Raw genomic sequence first — 17,540 nt, 5'->3', positions numbered from 1 at the left:
CAGGGGCAACCACCCCAGCAGAACCAGGGTTTCAGAAAGGGGTGCTATCAGTGCGGTGATGAGGGTCACTTTAAGCGGGATTGCCCTCAGTTAAACCAGAACGCTAACGACAACAACCGCCCGAATAACAACAATGCTGGGAACAACAACAATAACAACAACGGCAACAACGGGGGTAATGGTGCTCGGGGCAGAGTGTTTCAGCTTGGAGCAGGGGATTCCAGGAATGACGGCAACGTTGTAACTGGTACGTTTCCTGTTAATGATCGTATTGCTTCTGTATTATTTGATTCGGGTGTCGATTGGAGTTATGTGTCCCTAGAGTTTAGTCAACGATTAGGGATAACCCCAACACCTCTAGAAGTTAAACAAGTAGTAGAATTAGCTGATGGTAAAACGATAGAAGCCTCGAACGTTCTTTTCGGGTGCAAACTAGATCTCGTGGGTCAGGTGTTTGATATTAACCTCCTTCCCGTTACGCTCGGTAGTTTTGACATAGTGGTAGGCATGGATTGGTTGTCTAAGCACCAAGCAGAAATTCTATGTAAGGAGAAGATTGTGCGTATTCCTCTCCCTGATGGAGAGTCACTGTTAGTTCAAGGGCATCGTAGTGGGACGATGGCTGGGATTATCACGGCCATGCGTGCACAACAGTATCTACAAAAGGGGTATCCTGCACTGTTAGCGCTAGTTACCAACGCTCAGTCTGGAGAAAGTAAGATCGAGGACCTACCAGTGGTGCGAGAATTCGCGGATGTATTCCCAGAGGAGCTACCAGGGTTACCTCCTCACCGTCAAGTAGAATTTCAGATTGATCTTGCACCGGGGGCGGCTCCAATTGCTCGAGCTCCTTACCGGTTAGCACCAGGAGAGTTACAGGAACTGTCTAATCAACTGCAGGAGTTGTTGGACAGGGGCTTTATTCGACCCAGTTCTTCGCCTTGGGGAGCCCCAGTTCTGTTCGTAAAGAAGAAGGACGGGTCATTCCGTATGTGTATCGACTATCGAGAGCTCAACAAGGTGACCATTAAGAACCGCTATCCGTTACCACGCATTGACGGCTTGTTCGACCAGTTGCAAGGGTCAAGCTTCTATTCAAAGATCGACTTAAGGTCGGGTTATCACCAGGTAAGGGTTAGGGATGAGGATGTTCCCAAGACAGCCTTTCGAACGCGCTACGGACACTATGAGTTTTTGGTCATGCCGTTTGGATTGACCAATGCACCAGCAGTTTTTATGGATCTCATGAACCGCGTATGCAAGCCATATCTTGACGAGTTCGTTATAGTGTTTATTGATGATATCTTAGTTTATTCCAAGAACAAGGAAGATCACGAGCGTCACCTACGTCTCATCTTGGAACCCTTGAGAAGGGAACAGCTGTATGCGAAATTTTCTAAGTGCGACTTTTGGATTCGGGAAGTGCATTTCCTTGGGCATGTTGTTAACGAGAAAGGGATACATGTGGATCCTGCGAAGGTGGATGCGGTAAAGAATTGGGCGGCACCAAAGACTCCGTTTGAGGTGCGACAATTTCTTGGTCTTGCTGGATACTATCGAAGGTTTATTAAAGACTTCTCGAAAATCGCGCAACCTCTCACCTCACTGACACAGAAGAACACGGCGTACTCTTGGGGAACGAAGCAGGAAGAGGCCTTCCAGTTGTTAAAACAGAAACTTTGCAGTGCACCAATCTTGTCGTTACCAGAGGGTACTGAAGACTTTGTGGTTTATTGTGATGCTTCGATTCAGGGTCTCGGTTGCGTGTTGATGCAACGCGAGAAGGTAATAGCTTATGCTTCTCGTCAGCTGAAGGTGCACGAGAAGAACTACACAACGCACGACTTGGAGTTAGGAGCGGTGGTGTTTGCGTTGAAGATTTGGAGGCACTATCTGTACGGTACCAAATGCACCATCTACACCGACCATAGAAGCCTCCAGCACATCTTCGACCAGAAAGAGTTGAATATGCGACAACGACGATGGGTGGAATTATTGAACGATTATGAATGTGCCATCAAGTACCATCCGGGCAAGGCGAACGTTGTAGCTGACGCCCTCAGCAGAAAGGATAATGCACCTAGGCGCGTGCGAGCATTGCAACTCACGATTCAGTCCAATCTCCCTTCCCAGATACGGGATGCTCAGTTAGAAGCATTGAAACCAGAGAATGTTCGAGCTGAAGCTTTACGTGGCTCGAGACAACGACTAGAACAAAAGGGAGACGGCGCCTACTACGTAACTGGACGCATTTGGGTTCCACTCTTTGGCAACTTACGGGAAGTTGTAATGGAAGAGGCACACAAATCACGCTACTCTGTACATCCTGGATCAGATAAGATGTACCACGACCTGAAAACTACCTACTGGTGGCCCAGCATGAAGGCTCATATAGCAATCTACGTAAGCAAATGTCTGACCTGTGCTAAAGTCAAAGCAGAACATCAAAAGCCCTCGGGTCTACTGCAGCAACCAGAGATACCCACATGGAAGTGGGAACAGATCGCTATGGATTTCGTGACAGGATTACCCAGAACTCAGGCTGGGAACGACACTATTTGGGTGATTGTTGATCGCCTCACGAAATCAGCACACTTCTTAGCAATCAAGGAAACAGACAAGTTTTCTCAATTGGCAGCAATCTACCTTAAGGAAGTGGTTTCTAGGCATGGAGTGCCAACTTCTATCATTTCAGACCGTGATCCGCGTTTCACTTCAGAATTATGGCAGTCAATGCATAAATCGTTTGGTTCCCAACTCGACATGAGTACCGCTTATCACCCGCAGACGGATGGTCAAAGCGAGCGCACCATCCAAACCCTCGAAGATATGCTTCGAGCGTGCGTACTCGACTTTGGAAAGGGATGGGAGAAGCACCTACCGTTGATAGAATTCTCCTACAACAACAGCTACCATTCAAGCATTAAGGCAGCTCCGTTCGAAGCACTGTACGGACGGAAATGTCGCTCACCTCTCTGTTGGCATGAGGTGGGTGACAGCCAGATCACAGGACCCGAGTTTGTTCTTGAAGCATCGGAAAGCATTGTGCAGATCAGAAACCGTATGGCCGCAGCTCGTGACCGACAGAAGAGCTACGCTGACAAGCGTAGTAAACCATTGGAATTTGAAGTTAATGACCGCGTTATGTTAAAGGTTTCACCCTGGAAGGGTGTGGTGCGTTTTGGGAAACGCGGCAAACTAAACCCTCGTTATGTGGGACCGTTCAAAATTCTAGAACGAATTGGAAAGGTGGCTTACAGGTTGGAATTACCGGCTGAGTTGGGTAATGTCCATGATGTATTTCACGTATCGCAGCTAAAGAAGTGTTTGGTTGATGAAACACTAGTAGTACCATTTCAAGAGCTGAAGATAGACGACAAATTGCAGTTTGTCGAAGAACCAATTGAGATTATGGATCAGGAAGTTAAAGTTCGTAAACACAGCCGTATACCGATTGTGAGAGTTCGTTGGAACTCAAGACGTGGTCCAGAGTTCACGTGGGAACGCGAGGACCAGATGAAACTTAAGTATCCACATTTGTTCCCCGAAGACCAGTCAAAACCTAGCGAACCTAATGTTGATGCAACTAGCGAATTTCGGGACGAAATTCCCATTCAAGTTGGGGAGGATGTGACACCCCAGGAAAACCAGCAAACGATATAACTTACCTAACTTAAACTTAGCTAGCTTCTAGCTTTCTCAGTGTGTGCGTACTAAATTTCGGGACGAAATTTCCTTTTAGTTGGGGATACTGTGACAACTCGTAATTCGAGCCCACTTCTGTGTAACATTATGTGCTGATGTGAACTATTACGATTGTTATGACATTATGATTTTGTGTTTTGTGTTATATGAGTGCATGTATGTATGTCATAAACAAACCGAACCACACAACATGAACTTCGGGCCGTAATATTTGTACTCGAGATGTGGGGCTCGGCCCACTCTCATGTCCGCAAACAAACATCTCTTTAGGGGTTATTGCCCTTAGTTAGTTACAACACACACACACAAGACTCTCTCTCTCCCTCCCGGCTACTTGGAACCCGGCGACACACCCACACCCTACAACCGAGGATCATTCTTGTCTCTTCTCTAATTCGGTTAGTAATTGATATGTTTATTGTTGGTTTGAATATTGTTGAGGAATCGGCTGTTATATGAATGTTCTTGTGAGTATTGTTGCATGATAGTATGTTTGATTTTGATGTTAACTATTAATGTTCATGAATCGGCTATTATATGTGATTACCGGATATATATTGTATGATGTGTTAATGGTATCTTGGGTTTGATTATGATTTAGCTGGGAAATTGTTATGCTTTAGGGTCTAAACTGATTTATGTTTGGTGAAAAATTGATGTTCACGCTTTGATCATGACTAGGGTTCATGAGAATTATGTTAAAACTGCCTGTTTGATTCGTTTGAATGGTAAACAAAACTGTTAATTGATTCTGATTGAATTGCCAAAATTATGCATAATCTGTTACGGAATTTAGATGCTACAAATCAGGAAAACTGTTACACACTTGGTTGCGAGTCGAGACCATAGTTGCGGGTCTAGTTACGACTCGAGACCCCACACTGGTACACACAGAGCACAACTCGAAACCGTGGTTGCGAGTCCAGTTGCGACTCGTAACCAGACCATGACAAACCGAAACCACTGTTGCGACTCGTAATCTCTGTTGCGACTCGTAAACCACCGTTGCGACTCGAAACCCCTCGTTGCGACTCGAGATCGCTGGTTGCGACTCGAGACCTTTCTTTGTTGCGACTCGAGACCATATAACCGTACATGCTGATTTTGGGCCTGCACAATACGAGCCCAACTGATTGGGCTGAACACTTGGACTTTGCTTGTTTACGTGACTGTTTACGTCGATGCCTATACGTGGGATATGATGTCGAATACTTGTACAACTTGTTACGATACGTGTAGAACCTACATGCACAACTTGTATACGAATCTGACTAGCATAATAACTTTGGTAGGACGTGGTTGATCACTTTGTAACTTAATTGAACTGTGTGAATCATACCGAGCAATCCCAGGTGAGTTCATTGCATTTTCTCAAGCATGCGTCCCGGTGGTTTGGGATAACTGGTAAACATTGGACGGGAAACATTGGGTAAACAACTTAATCGGTTTTGGTTATTGCCTGGAGGGCAATGGGGGTAATTAGTTGATAGCGCTATTAGGTACTAATTATCTGGGTTTCACTATGGTTGTTTAGAGGCACACTCCTCGGTTACGTAAGGGCGGTTCCCCTAGGGTAACTAACCGAACAACATAGTGGGTTGCTTAGAGGCACACTCCTCGGTTACGTAAGGGCGTAGTCCCTAGGGTAATCTAACTTGAGCAACATCGTAACATATCATTGAATCGTATTAACATATATCTGGTAACACCACGCGTAATAACACCTTGAACTCACCAGCGTAGTCTGACACACTTGTTGCATGCTTGTAGGTCGTTAACTTTGGAGCGTGGACTTGCTATCTGGGAGCGCTGGAGTTGTCATGGATCGAAGCTATGGGATTACTAGTATTGACACTTTGGTTTTGAGTTATTATGAAACGATTACAAAACAATTTATTATATGCTTCCGCTACTCAACATTATTGAATTGATAACATGTTTTATTAAGTATTTTCTATTGGTTCAATGTGATTGGTGGCTCAGACTCTGATGTGTAACACGCCTCGCGGGGGTTTTCATCAGGTGGTATTTTGGGGGTGTTACACTATCTCCCTAATTCTATTCCCTGCATCCATCAATTCCTCACCGAAATGGCGAAGTTCAGCCAGATTCTCTTTGCTCATTGGTGGATTAGGTAGGGGTTCTGGATCGAATTGTGGAAGAAAGGAATAAGGGTCGTTGACAATATTTTGGAATTGCCAATCATTTGTCCACCATTCCTCCATTTCTACAGGTTGGAAGTGTACTATTGGATCTGGGATTACTGGTCCAGAGTTCATAGGAAGTGGATTTTCAATAGGATAGGTAAAAATATTCGTATTGACAGGCTGAATAGTATCACAGTTTGCCAATAGAATATCTATCTGCTCCTGAAAAGTTAACCTTTGGTTTTGGTTGGAACTCTCCCCAATTTCTACCTGAGTTGGTCTAGAACCTTGCCCTATTTCTGTTTCTATCTCTTGAGAATATTCCTCAAACTGTTTCTCCATTTGCCTAGTATCTCTCTTGGCTTCATTTTTGTTGGTGCACTACATCTGCTGATTACGTCTTGTATCGAGTCATATGTCTTAGAACGTTAGATCTGGGCACGTAATACTAGAAATAGTGAAAATGTATAGGTTTTTGAGGTTGGATCGCTCTTAGGACCATTAGGTTAGTGGACCGCTCGAGTGATCATGTTGGATCGCTCGAGTAGCAACTTATGTGAACCGCTCGAACGGTAACTAACCTGGATCGCTCGTATGACATGATGTTTGGACCGCTCGTATGACATGTTGTCTGGACCGCTCCAATGTCATGGGCCGCTTATTGGGCCTGTCCAATAAGCGGTCCCAGTGCTCTATATATAGTCCAATGAGCGATCCCATTTGTAACAGTTGCGTAGAAATCGTGCCGAAGCTCTGCCGGTGCGAGATTTGAGCTATAAACGTTTGAAATCAATAAACAAGTAGTTAAAGTGATTTGCCTGCTGTTTCTACCTTAGTTTCTTGTTATTCCGCACCTGAAACCAAGGAGAAAGCCTCTGAACGACTCGTTTGGGTCAGAATACGATCTTACAATTGGTATCAGAGCACAGGAGGAGGTTCTCTGCAGAAATTAGCCGGATTTCGTCACTTTTTCTTACTTCTACACCTTCTTTTTCTGATTCGGGAAGATTTCACGGTCGGAATTTGCTCAAATTTTCACAAATTGTGCGCAATAGTACCGAGACAAATCCTTGAAAGTTTCGGATCAAAATTCGAAGTTTTAGTGGATCAAAATTGGATTTGAGATTGTGGACCGCTCGATCGAACAGTTCTTGGACCGCTCATCAGTACAGATCTTGAACCGCTCATTCGGTCGGATTGCTCTTGAACCGCTCATCCGGACAACTTCTCGAACCGCTTATCCGGACGGTTGAGGATCGCTCATTCGAACAGGAACCTCTCATTCGGACGGATTGATCTTGGACCGCTCCAAATTCAATTTTTGTGAACCGCTTATTCGGATCAAGTCTGAATCGCTTATTTGGACTAGTTGTATACCACTTATCCAGACCGATTCTGACCCGCTTATCTGGACCGCTTATCAGTCAAAGTCTGATCCAAGTGTACATCGTGCAGTTTCGCTTAACCAAATCATGGAGTTCAATATCTTTAACATGACTCAAGAAGAATGTGATAGAAGAAGAGTACTAACGAAAGAGTTTGATTCATTTTCAGGTTTTCCAGGAGAAAGCACAAGATGTATCATTGAGAGATACAAACATCTTATTCATTCAATGTCCATGGTTGGTTTAACCAAAGCATCAGAGGAATGGGTCGAAAAATTTTCCAGTGCTTTACCTCAAGAGGAATGGGAAAATTACATCTCAAAATTAAAACATTCTGAAGAGTTTTCTAGTCTGACAATTAGTCAACTCATTGGAAAAATTGAAGAACATATGAAAATTAACAATGAAAAGAAAGAGGAAGTTTCAGAAATCAGAGAATCTGTAAAGTCTGGATCTTTAAGTTCTACGTTAGGATGCTCTAAATGTGACAACTTGAAGACAAACAATGACAAACTCATGAAAGACACAGAAAGTTTGGCATCTGAAGTCAAAAAGTTGAAACACGAGAAGCATGCTGCTGAAAAACAGATTCTTATGGTTCAGGGTATTTGTGAGAAACTGAAAGTTGAAAACAACAAACTGTTAAGTAATTTTAACAGTTTGATGTTGAAAAGTCAGAAGTTTGAAGAAAAGGTTAAAAATGGTGAAATTGAAAAATCAAAAATTGAGAAAGATTTTCAAAATCAAATGAAAATTCTTGAAGATGGGAGAAATGTGTTTAGTAAAAACAACATTGAAAAACAGAAAGTGATAAATTCCCATCTTCAGAAAATTATCAAACTTGAAAAAGAAGGTGAGTACGCTCAAGTAAAAATCAAAAAGTTGGAAAAAGAGCTTGAAAGCAAACAGAAATCATGAGAAGATGAAGATTTCTGGATCAAGTTGGAAAACAAAAACCTGAAAGCGAATGAATCAAAATTTCAGGAACAGATAAAAGTTTTGATGAATGAAAAATCTGTTCTTGAAAATTTGAAGAATGATAATGAAAAAACAATCAAGTCTCATTTTGGGAGAATATCTCAGCTTGAAAGTGAAGCTGAAAATTCGAGGAACAAAATTGATGAACTTGAGAAGAAATTGATAGGTTTTGTGACTAAATCTGACGGTTTGAATTTTCCCTGTCCAAAACCAATCAATTCTATGCCGATAAGCGAAAAAGTTGAAGATTGTGATGAGAAAACTGATGATGAAAATGAGGAATTTTATTCAGCAGATGAGTCTGAGACAGAATCTGATGCTGAAATTAAGAAAAAGGAAAAATTGTTGAAATTAACAAGAAAATTTCAGAAAACTGTTTTACACTCGACTGAAAAGGGAGAATGCTCTAAGCAGAAACTTGTGAAGAAGATTGTAAAACAGAAACAAAAATTTAAAAATGAAGAAAAAAACTCATCAGTTCAATCATCCAATCGCAATCAAAAATCAAAAAATTTAAAAAATGAAAATTCAAAAATTGTTGGGTGCAGGACAGATCACTGTGCTTCAAAGCCAAATCCAGCAAAGTTGAGAAAGGAGTATCACCAAGCCAAACAATGCTTTGATCTGAGTGTTTGGACTAAAAATGGTGATAGGTACGATAACAGAATGTGTTATAGTTGTGGATATCATGGACACATTGCTGTTAACTGCCAGTATTGGAGTTATGAGACCAGGAGGTGCTTTAACTGCAACATCAAAGGTCACATTGCCAGAGATTGCCCAAGGAAATCAAGTGAAAGATTGAGGGTTAATTCTCAGAAAACGGCAAAGATTCCAGTCAAAGTCAAGCCCCAGGAGCAAAAGGTTCTGAAACCTAAAGTTCCAGTACAGTCAAGTCAGGAAAAGAAAGTTAAACTTTCACAGGGGCAGAAAGACCGACTGAGGAAGAAGAGGAAGAAAGCGAGAGAATATCTCGAGAAGATTTTGTCCTCGGGTTCACGGGACAAACAGATTAATAGTTCTGATGAATCTACTCCTTCATCTGCAAAGTTGAGCAAAAAGAATTCATCAGATACAAATCTGAGGACAAAAGAGGAGAAGAAGAAGGAAAAGGTCGGCGATGAATCTGACAGATCAAAGTCGGACAAGCCACCTGTAGGCAATGATTCTGGTATGGTAAAACCAGAGGAGCCATTGGTTGAGGTAAAAGTTGAGAATTCTAGTTTAACAATGGATGAGAAAAACTTTCCACCATTGTTGAGCAAGAATTCAAAATCACCCAAGGGCAGTCAGGCTTGGGTGAAATTGTTTAAATAGAAAAACCTGACTTGCCGGAGATCCCAAGATGGTATCGTGGATCATGAATCGGCACATTTCTTGAGAAATTTCACTTTGGTGATTTTTCGATTTACATGTGGTAAATCAGGGACATTAATTTGTACTTGATTTTCTACTGATGGTTTATGATCAAACTGGAAATGATAAATCTTTATATGTTCGAAGAAAACAAGATGAAGAGATAACCCCGAACCTACAAATGTTTTGAACACAAACTAATTTTTCCGGAAAAACCATTTTGATTGAAACAAACTTAAGTGTTTTGAAATCACAATGGAAAAATAGTTTGTTGTGAGGGGGAGTTCTGATTGTTTTGCACGAGAATGGTGAATTGAGGTAATTCACATTATGTTGTCAAGTTTCTTGTATAGTTTGTTTTCAATTTTTTTTTCCTTCGGAAAATCAAAATTGTAACATATTTTGATTTTAGGGGGAGTAGTAAAATTTTGAAAAATTTTAAAAAAATTGAAAAAATGGAAATGAGTTTTGTTGCAAAAAGAGGAGATGATAGTACATTGGTGGACTATCACAGCATGCTAGAGATTTGTAAAGTCAAAATTGTTTTTAAACGAGTCTTACTAATGATGTGTCAGTAGGCTTCATACAGTTAGTAAATTGTATTCGAGATATAAACATAAAATCAAACTTACTTATTTTGTGGGGAACACTACTTGGATATATAGGTAACCCCTGAAATCTCGTTTGAAAGGTTTCTTATTCTGAAATACTAGGTTCTTGTACTCAAATGATGTCTGGGGTATTATTCCGGGACTTCTGCTGAACGGTAGTTCTGACCTAGTCCCTGGCTAATACTTTCTTCTAATACTTTCTTCATATGCTTGAAACATAGCATAAAGCCCTCAGCTGATTAGACAATAAAATTGATGATCAGTTGTTGTAGCTGAAAAGATCCTCTAAAGGGGACCCACTGCTAAGTCGAAGCTGATATCTCTCTGCTGAACGGAAGTTCTGACCTGAGATCCCTCAGTTCTCACATTTTTCCCCTAATTTATATACAGATAACATTTGTAGTATACTTACCTGTAAATCAGAATATTGGGATCTGGATACGGGAGTATATTCAAGAGGTGGGACACTCAAATAAGTTTAAGTGCTAATACATTAAATATGTATCTTGAATCAATTGAAAATTTGTGTAGAGGTTTAAGTGGACAACAATACTGACAATCAGAAGTAAATTTGTTTTTAACATTTGCTGATTAATCAAGATCAACGGTGTTGGTGATATGTTTCAAAAACCGATATGATCCTCTTGCACAATCTCTCAAAAATAGTGTTCATTTCTGTATTTCTTTAAATTCAAAAATCCAAAAATATTGTATTTTTGTTTGTTATTTGAAAACTACAAAAAGATTTTCGACAACAGAGTGTGAAGAACTGATATTTGACATTTCAAGTGCTAAACATGTTGAACTTGTGGTTTGGGAGAGAGTGTAAAATTGTGAAGATTTGAAATGCAAATTTGGTTCATTAACTTGATGAATAAGTTGAATGGTAACCTACAGTTTGATCTTCATAATTTTTCTCATATGATTTGTTGATTCATTAAGTTGAATTGCAAATTGTATTAGTTTGTAATAGTATGGTTGAGTTTTGCAGGTTTCTGATCCTGTTGCTACGAATAGCCAGGAGACACATCAGAACCAGAGGAGAGCTTAAACAGAGAAAGCCAGGAGTTGATTTCAATGGTGATAACGATTTCCAGACAGAGATCCCAGCATTATGATAGGGGAAGTCTGATGAAAGTTAGAGCCAGAGAATGATCCAGGCATGTGATTCCAGGAAGGAATTCCTGAAGAGGATATTATTCCAGGCTGAGTTCCTGAAGAAGGCCGAACAAGATTGAAGAATTGTGAATGTTTGAAGACTCTCACTAAAGATTCCGTCAACATTCAAGGGGGAGTCTGTTGGTGCAGTTGTCTGTCGCTTACATCTTCGTTCGTGTCTTAGAATGATAGAATGATAAAGAGAGAGAAGCCCGAAGACTGATCAAGACTGAAGAACTGAAGACAGCATTGTTGTGACTCGATAGTCGACTCCATCAACATCTGAGGGGGAGTCTGTTGGTGCACTACATCTGCTGATTACGTCTTGTATCGAGTCATATGTCTTAGAACGTTAGATCTGGGCACGTAATACTAGAAATAGTGAAAATGTATAGGTTTTAGAGGTTGGATCGCTCTTAGGACCATTAGGTTAGTGGACCGCTCGAGTGATCATGTTGGATCGCTCGAGTAGCAACTTATGTGAACCGCTCGAACGGTAACTAACCTGGATCGCTCGTATGACATGATGTTTGGACCGCTCGTATGACATGTTGTCTGGACCGCTCCAATGTCATGGGCCGCTTATTGGGCCTGTCCAATAAGCGGTCCCAGTGCTCTATATATAGTCCAATGAGCGATCCCATTTGTAACAGTTGCGTAGAAATCGTGCCGAAGCTCTGCCGGTGCGAGATTTGAGCTATAAACGTTTGAAATCAATAAACAAGTAGTTAAAGTGATTTGCCTGCTGTTTCTACCTTAGTTTCTTGTTATTCCGCACCTGAAACCAAGGAGAAAGCCTCTGAACGACTCGTTTGGGTCAGAATACGATCTTACAATTTTCCCTTTCTTGCTGATTAGGGTTTTCCTGGATTACAATTGCCTTTCCTTTTCCTAAAGGGTTGTTAATTCTAGGAGGTTTTGTAACTGGCTTTTTCCTACGTATACGGCTTCCCCACACATAATTTTTCTTTTTTGTTTCTTTTTGGTTTGGTCAATGGTGGAGTAGGAAATTTTACAGGTTGGTCCACATCAGCAAAATATCCAGTAAATTCATGAGAAACTTCTATATTCACCGGGTAAAGATTGAGGTTCTGAAAAGCTTCAGATATCTCGTTCATGCTGTGTAGCATATATGCAAAATGCACAAACATATTAAGTTAAAACTTTGGAACAAAGTTTAACAAATAAACATGGAAGTTTTATTGCACACTATTTGTACAAAATACAGGGAAACACACTCAGATTTATTTCACTCAGTTTTATTTATTTACTTATTGGGAAGTGTTGTTTGCTAGATTTAGGGCATCTAGAGATTGGCATGTTCTGCCACAGTGGCTAGCATATACAAATTTGCCCATTTTTCATCAAGTTTATCTTCCCAAGGTGATTTATTAATTAACTCCTGGGTTTCCTTTTTAATCTTCTTTTCTCTAATTTGCTCATTACTTTTCTTAATAATCATATTCCTTTTTCTAGGAGAAATCGGATATTCATAATTCGCTTTTTGCACAAATATTCCTTCTTCAGGAATTGTAGGGAGCTTTGAAATTTTAGTTTTAGACGAACTTTCTTCTTCGTAGACTGACCTATCTAGTTTAAGATAGATATCTTGTAACTTTTGCTTACCCATACTGTAATTAACAAATAATCAGTTTAAAAGCACATAAACACATAATCACGTGATAGTAATCAGGAAAAATTAAGTATCTTTTAAATACTTAATTAGCTTAACTTAGTGGCTCTGATACCACCTTGTTTCTGTCACGGCCCCCGGCCCGGTTTGACCCGTTCCAGGAGCCGCGGGACAGAAATCCTGCGGTACTTTGTTTATTGTGAGTTTAGCAGCGGAAATTTTATTTACAGGATCGTTTAAGCTAAAAACTTTTCCCGATTATTTTATTTCACAATTCGGGATAAAACCCTGATATTTTACAATAGTAAGATTTTCTGGATAAAACACATTTCTTTATTTTATACGGAGCCACTATCTTAAGCTTGAAATGCTTCCCGTGCATTTTTCCTGAATTACAGCAGATCACCTGAAACATGTTTGGAAAAGATTTTGTCAGCGGGGAAATACTGAGTGAATTATTCTAGTTGCTAGAAAATGACACATTTGTTATAATTCACAGTGTTAAGATCTTTTACAATGTTTCTGTTATCAACCAACTACCCACAGTACTTTACCACTCGACCCATTGGCCCACCTGTCCAATGGTGTCTGTGATTATGGTCATATCACCCAATGGCTGCCCCAATGGTGAAGATTATCAAGCAATGTGCACAATACCCCACATACCGGCTGTAATTTGGTGATTACATAAACTTAATCACTGTAAGTTAAAATTCTGAAAATAATTTGGAGTATTGTAAAACAGTTAACGACTCACAAACTGTGAGAAAAGAGTTTACAAAAGAAGAATAACTCATATTGTAGATTTAACACGGACAGAATAGGATTTTAGCTTCGTTAACCTAATTTCAACAGTAATGCACACAAAACAGGGTTAGTGATCAATACAGCAGTTACGATAACTCACGAGATCAAATTCTCACAATGAACGACAAAGTGCGATACTTAAACTCATTTATCGAATTAACGATAAACGACAAAGTATTACCCTAATGTGGGCAGCACTTAAACATTCTTTGGATATATTGATCTCGGAAAATGAATCGTAATAGCGATCGAGTAATTACCCTGTTCCGCGGCAGCACCTCGTGAACAGTGTGTGTTTAATTTGTGATATAACAGCCTACTATCGATGTACAGAACGAATTTGATCGACGTTTTAACACCAACAGTCGAATGCCAAGGTCGGCTATTTATAGTGAAATTTTGGACTCTCTTACGGACCGCATTCGTTATCCCTTACGGTCCGTAAAGGGAGTGGTCAGGCTTACGGTCCGTAAGCCATAACCCTTACGGTCCGTAAGGGTGCAGTCTAGTTTGTAGACTAGCCTACTCAGTGGCATAGGCTTGGTGAATCAACAACCTTCGAAATTCAGTATATACAACGCATAATTTAGGATAATTATCGAATAGGGTTTAACCCCCCTGAGTTTTAGGGGCCCTGATCCTGATTCCGATTATTCCGGAAATTTTAGGGTTAGTGCGGAATTACTTGGGTGTCTCAATTAAGGTTTCCTTATTGACTAATTATTATTCTAATTACTAATCTTAATGATAGTTGTTACAATTTTCCCCAAGGTATACTCTGTGAAGACGACAATAAGGTATCTAAATTCTTTGGAAAAATCCCCAAACCAAATATCAATGTTGTTTAAAATGACAATTATAACCCTGGGTTAGGTTGGGCCGGGCCATGATGAAAAGAGCATGTATGTTTGGAAGGTTTAGATATAAACAACTTTTTCAATATCAAACAAACCTCTTTAAAATTATAAAAACCAATCAAAAGAGATGGAAGAACACGTCAGCAGAAGACGGTGGCCGCTGGTGGTGCTAACATCGTCCCCGTTTCACGGCCATATGACACCCACTCTCCAGCTAGCCACAGCCCTTCATGCCAAAGGCTTCCCTATAGCCATTGCTCACTCCAACTTAAACCCACCCAACCCTTCTAACCATCCTTCCGACTTCACCTTCCTCCCACTTTCGGACAACAACTTATCCACCATTGAAAAATATGCCAGCTTCACCGATTTCATCAGCGCCCTCAACCAAAACTGTAAAGCATCATTTAAGGAACACTTGACTCGACTTATTATGAGTCAAGGAAACAAATCTATCGTTGTCATCTTTGATAACGTTATGCACTTTGCTAGAATTGTTGCTGTCGATATGAATATCCCAGCCATCGTCTTTCGTAGCACGAGTGCAGCCTACTTTCCGGCTTTCCTTGCCCGTCTACAGATCCGTCAACAAGGCAGATTCCTTGAAGAAGGTAAATCCAACCTATCATTAGTTTGTTTTTCTGTTAGGGGATATTAGAGTTAAATGTCATTTTAGTCCTTGTGGTTGGTCATTTTGACAGTTTAGTCCAAAGGTTTCATTTTTCGTCTGTATGTCCAAAAAGGTTTCACATTGCCATTTTAGTCCACTGGGTTAATTTCATCTATTTTTTCAGTTAACGAGAATGACAATTCAGTTATTTTATATGTAATTCTGTTAACTAGAATGACAATTCGGCCATTTATAAATTATAATAACTGAATAGCCCTTCTCGTTAACAGAAAAAATGAATGAAGTTAACCCAATGCACTAATTCGGCGATTTATAAATTATAATGACCGAATAGCCCTTCTCGTTAACAGAAAAAATGAATGAAGTTAACCCAATGGACTAAAATGGCAACGCCGAAACTTTTTTGGACCCATAGGCGAAAAATGAAACTTTTGAACTAAACTGGCAAAATAGCCCAAATCACAAGGACTAAAATGGCATTTAACTCGGGATATTATTATACATGTTTTCGGCTAACTCCAATAGGTTAGGGTGTCCGGTGTGGAGATCGGCAAACCAGTTTACCGATGCGGTAAACCACCGCCAACAAGAAGTTTACCGATCTGAAGGGGTTTGTTCGGTGATGGCATGCCGATGCGGGGAGGGAGTGTATGAGAGAGAGAGGGTAATGTGGGGTGGGGTCCATTTCAATCTTAATCAATCACACCTTTTTTCTTTTTAAGTAGTTTACCACTTCATCAAGTGTTTAACCATTATCAACACTTTTGAGTATAGTTTACCACTTTGACATGACACACTATCATTGGTTGATTTTTTATTTGTCACTCTCAAGTGTTTAACCACTCCTTACACCGTTATAGGGGTGTTGATCGGATTTATTATTTTGTTGCATCTGAAATAATGCTAATATCCATTTTCTTAAAAGATTTTGCGATGCAGGAGATTGTGCCAAATTATCACCCCCTCAGGTACAAAGACCTGCCATTCTCAACATCTCCTGTTGAAGAATGGAAACAACTGGTTTCAAACTTCAGCCAACAAGCACACCCCTCAGCCATTATCTGGAACACTATCAAGTTTCTCGAACACGAATCATTGACCCAAATCCACAACCACTTACAAGTTCCAGTTTTTGCAATTGGGCCTTTACACAAAATAAAACCAAGCTCGTATGTTAGTTCTCACCAAGTAGACACCAGTTGCATCACCTGGCTTGATAAACAACCTCCCAAATCTGTGGTCTACATAAGCTTTGGAAGCTTAGCCACAATGGACGCGAAAGTGCTGACTGAGATGGCATGGGGTCTAGCTAAAAGTAACCAACGCTTCCTATGGGCGCTTAGACCTGGTTTAGTTTGTGGATTAGAGTGGCTCGAGTTATTGCCGGAGGGGTTCGTAGGGGAAACAAGAGAACGAGGCTTAATCGTGAAATGGGCTCCCCAGAAGGACGTGTTAGCCCATTTTGCGGTGGGTGGGTTTTGGAGTCATTGCGGATGGAATTCGTGTTTAGAGAGTATTTCATCGGGAGTTGTGATGATATGTCAACCGTTTAGTGTGGATCAAGGGGTGAACGCGCGCTATATGAGTTACGTGTGGAAGATAGGGCTCGAGTTGGAGCAGGTGGAGAGAGAGGAGATTAGAAGGATGATTAAAAGAGTTATGGTGGATGAGGAAGGAGAGGAAATGAGAGTTAGAGTAAATGGTATGAAGGAAATGGTTAAAGAAGCTGTGGGTAATAGTGGTTCTTCACAAGAATCGTTGGAGGGTTTGGTAAATTTCATTTTGTCACGTTGAAAGTTAAAGAAAAATGATAGAATCAAGAAGTTTGGTGTTGTGCCATTCAAAAAAAAAAAAAAAAAAAAAAAAGAAGTTTGGTGTTGTGTTAAAAACTTTTTGGGTTAAAATTAAACTAATAATGGTATAAGAAATGAAACTTAAAGTAGTCACTTCTTTGTTGTGTTAAAATCATTCGAGTGATATCATTTTTTTTTGGCAAATAATATATTCTACCAAGCCCTTACATATATACGGGGGAAATTATCAAAATGTTGGTTCACCAAATGACTTTACAATTTTGTCACCTTCATGCGTCTTTGGAAGGTCCTCACAGCCTCGGAAGCGTCCGCCTATCATGTTGAAGCGTCCGTTTTCCCACAAGCCGACACGTGTCCGATTAACATATTCTTCGGAAGCGTCCGCCTGAGTTTGCTAACGCGTCCCTGAAACCTGTGTACGTGGCTCCGCCAACGCTTCCGAACGGCCCAAACAGATT

The 17,540-nt window shown here is 40.6% G+C and overlaps 1 protein-coding gene across 1 annotated transcript; it reads left to right on the top strand.

The window, feature by feature from the left end:
* Window positions 1-16,137: 16,137 nt before the first annotated feature.
* On the top strand, window positions 16,138-17,062 carry LOC110873900 (UDP-glycosyltransferase 76H1). The gene has a single exon (XM_022122926.2). The coding sequence runs from the start codon at window positions 16,169-16,171 to the stop codon at window positions 17,060-17,062; it is 894 nt and encodes a 297-aa protein (XP_021978618.2). The 5' UTR covers window positions 16,138-16,168.
* The last annotated feature ends 478 nt before the right edge of the window (window positions 17,063-17,540 follow it).

This window comes from Helianthus annuus, chromosome 8 (genome assembly GCF_002127325.2).
Source record: "Helianthus annuus cultivar XRQ/B chromosome 8, HanXRQr2.0-SUNRISE, whole genome shotgun sequence".
Lineage (NCBI taxonomy): Eukaryota > Viridiplantae > Streptophyta > Magnoliopsida > Asterales > Asteraceae > Helianthus > Helianthus annuus.
The sequence above is the reverse complement of the archived record's forward strand: the minus strand, read 5'-3'. Positions and strand labels throughout refer to the sequence as shown.

Coding starts and splice junctions, on each gene's coding strand:
- LOC110873900 (XM_022122926.2), top strand. CDS start 16,169: ATGCTAATATCCATTTTCTTAAAAGATTTTGCGATGCAGGAGATTGTG.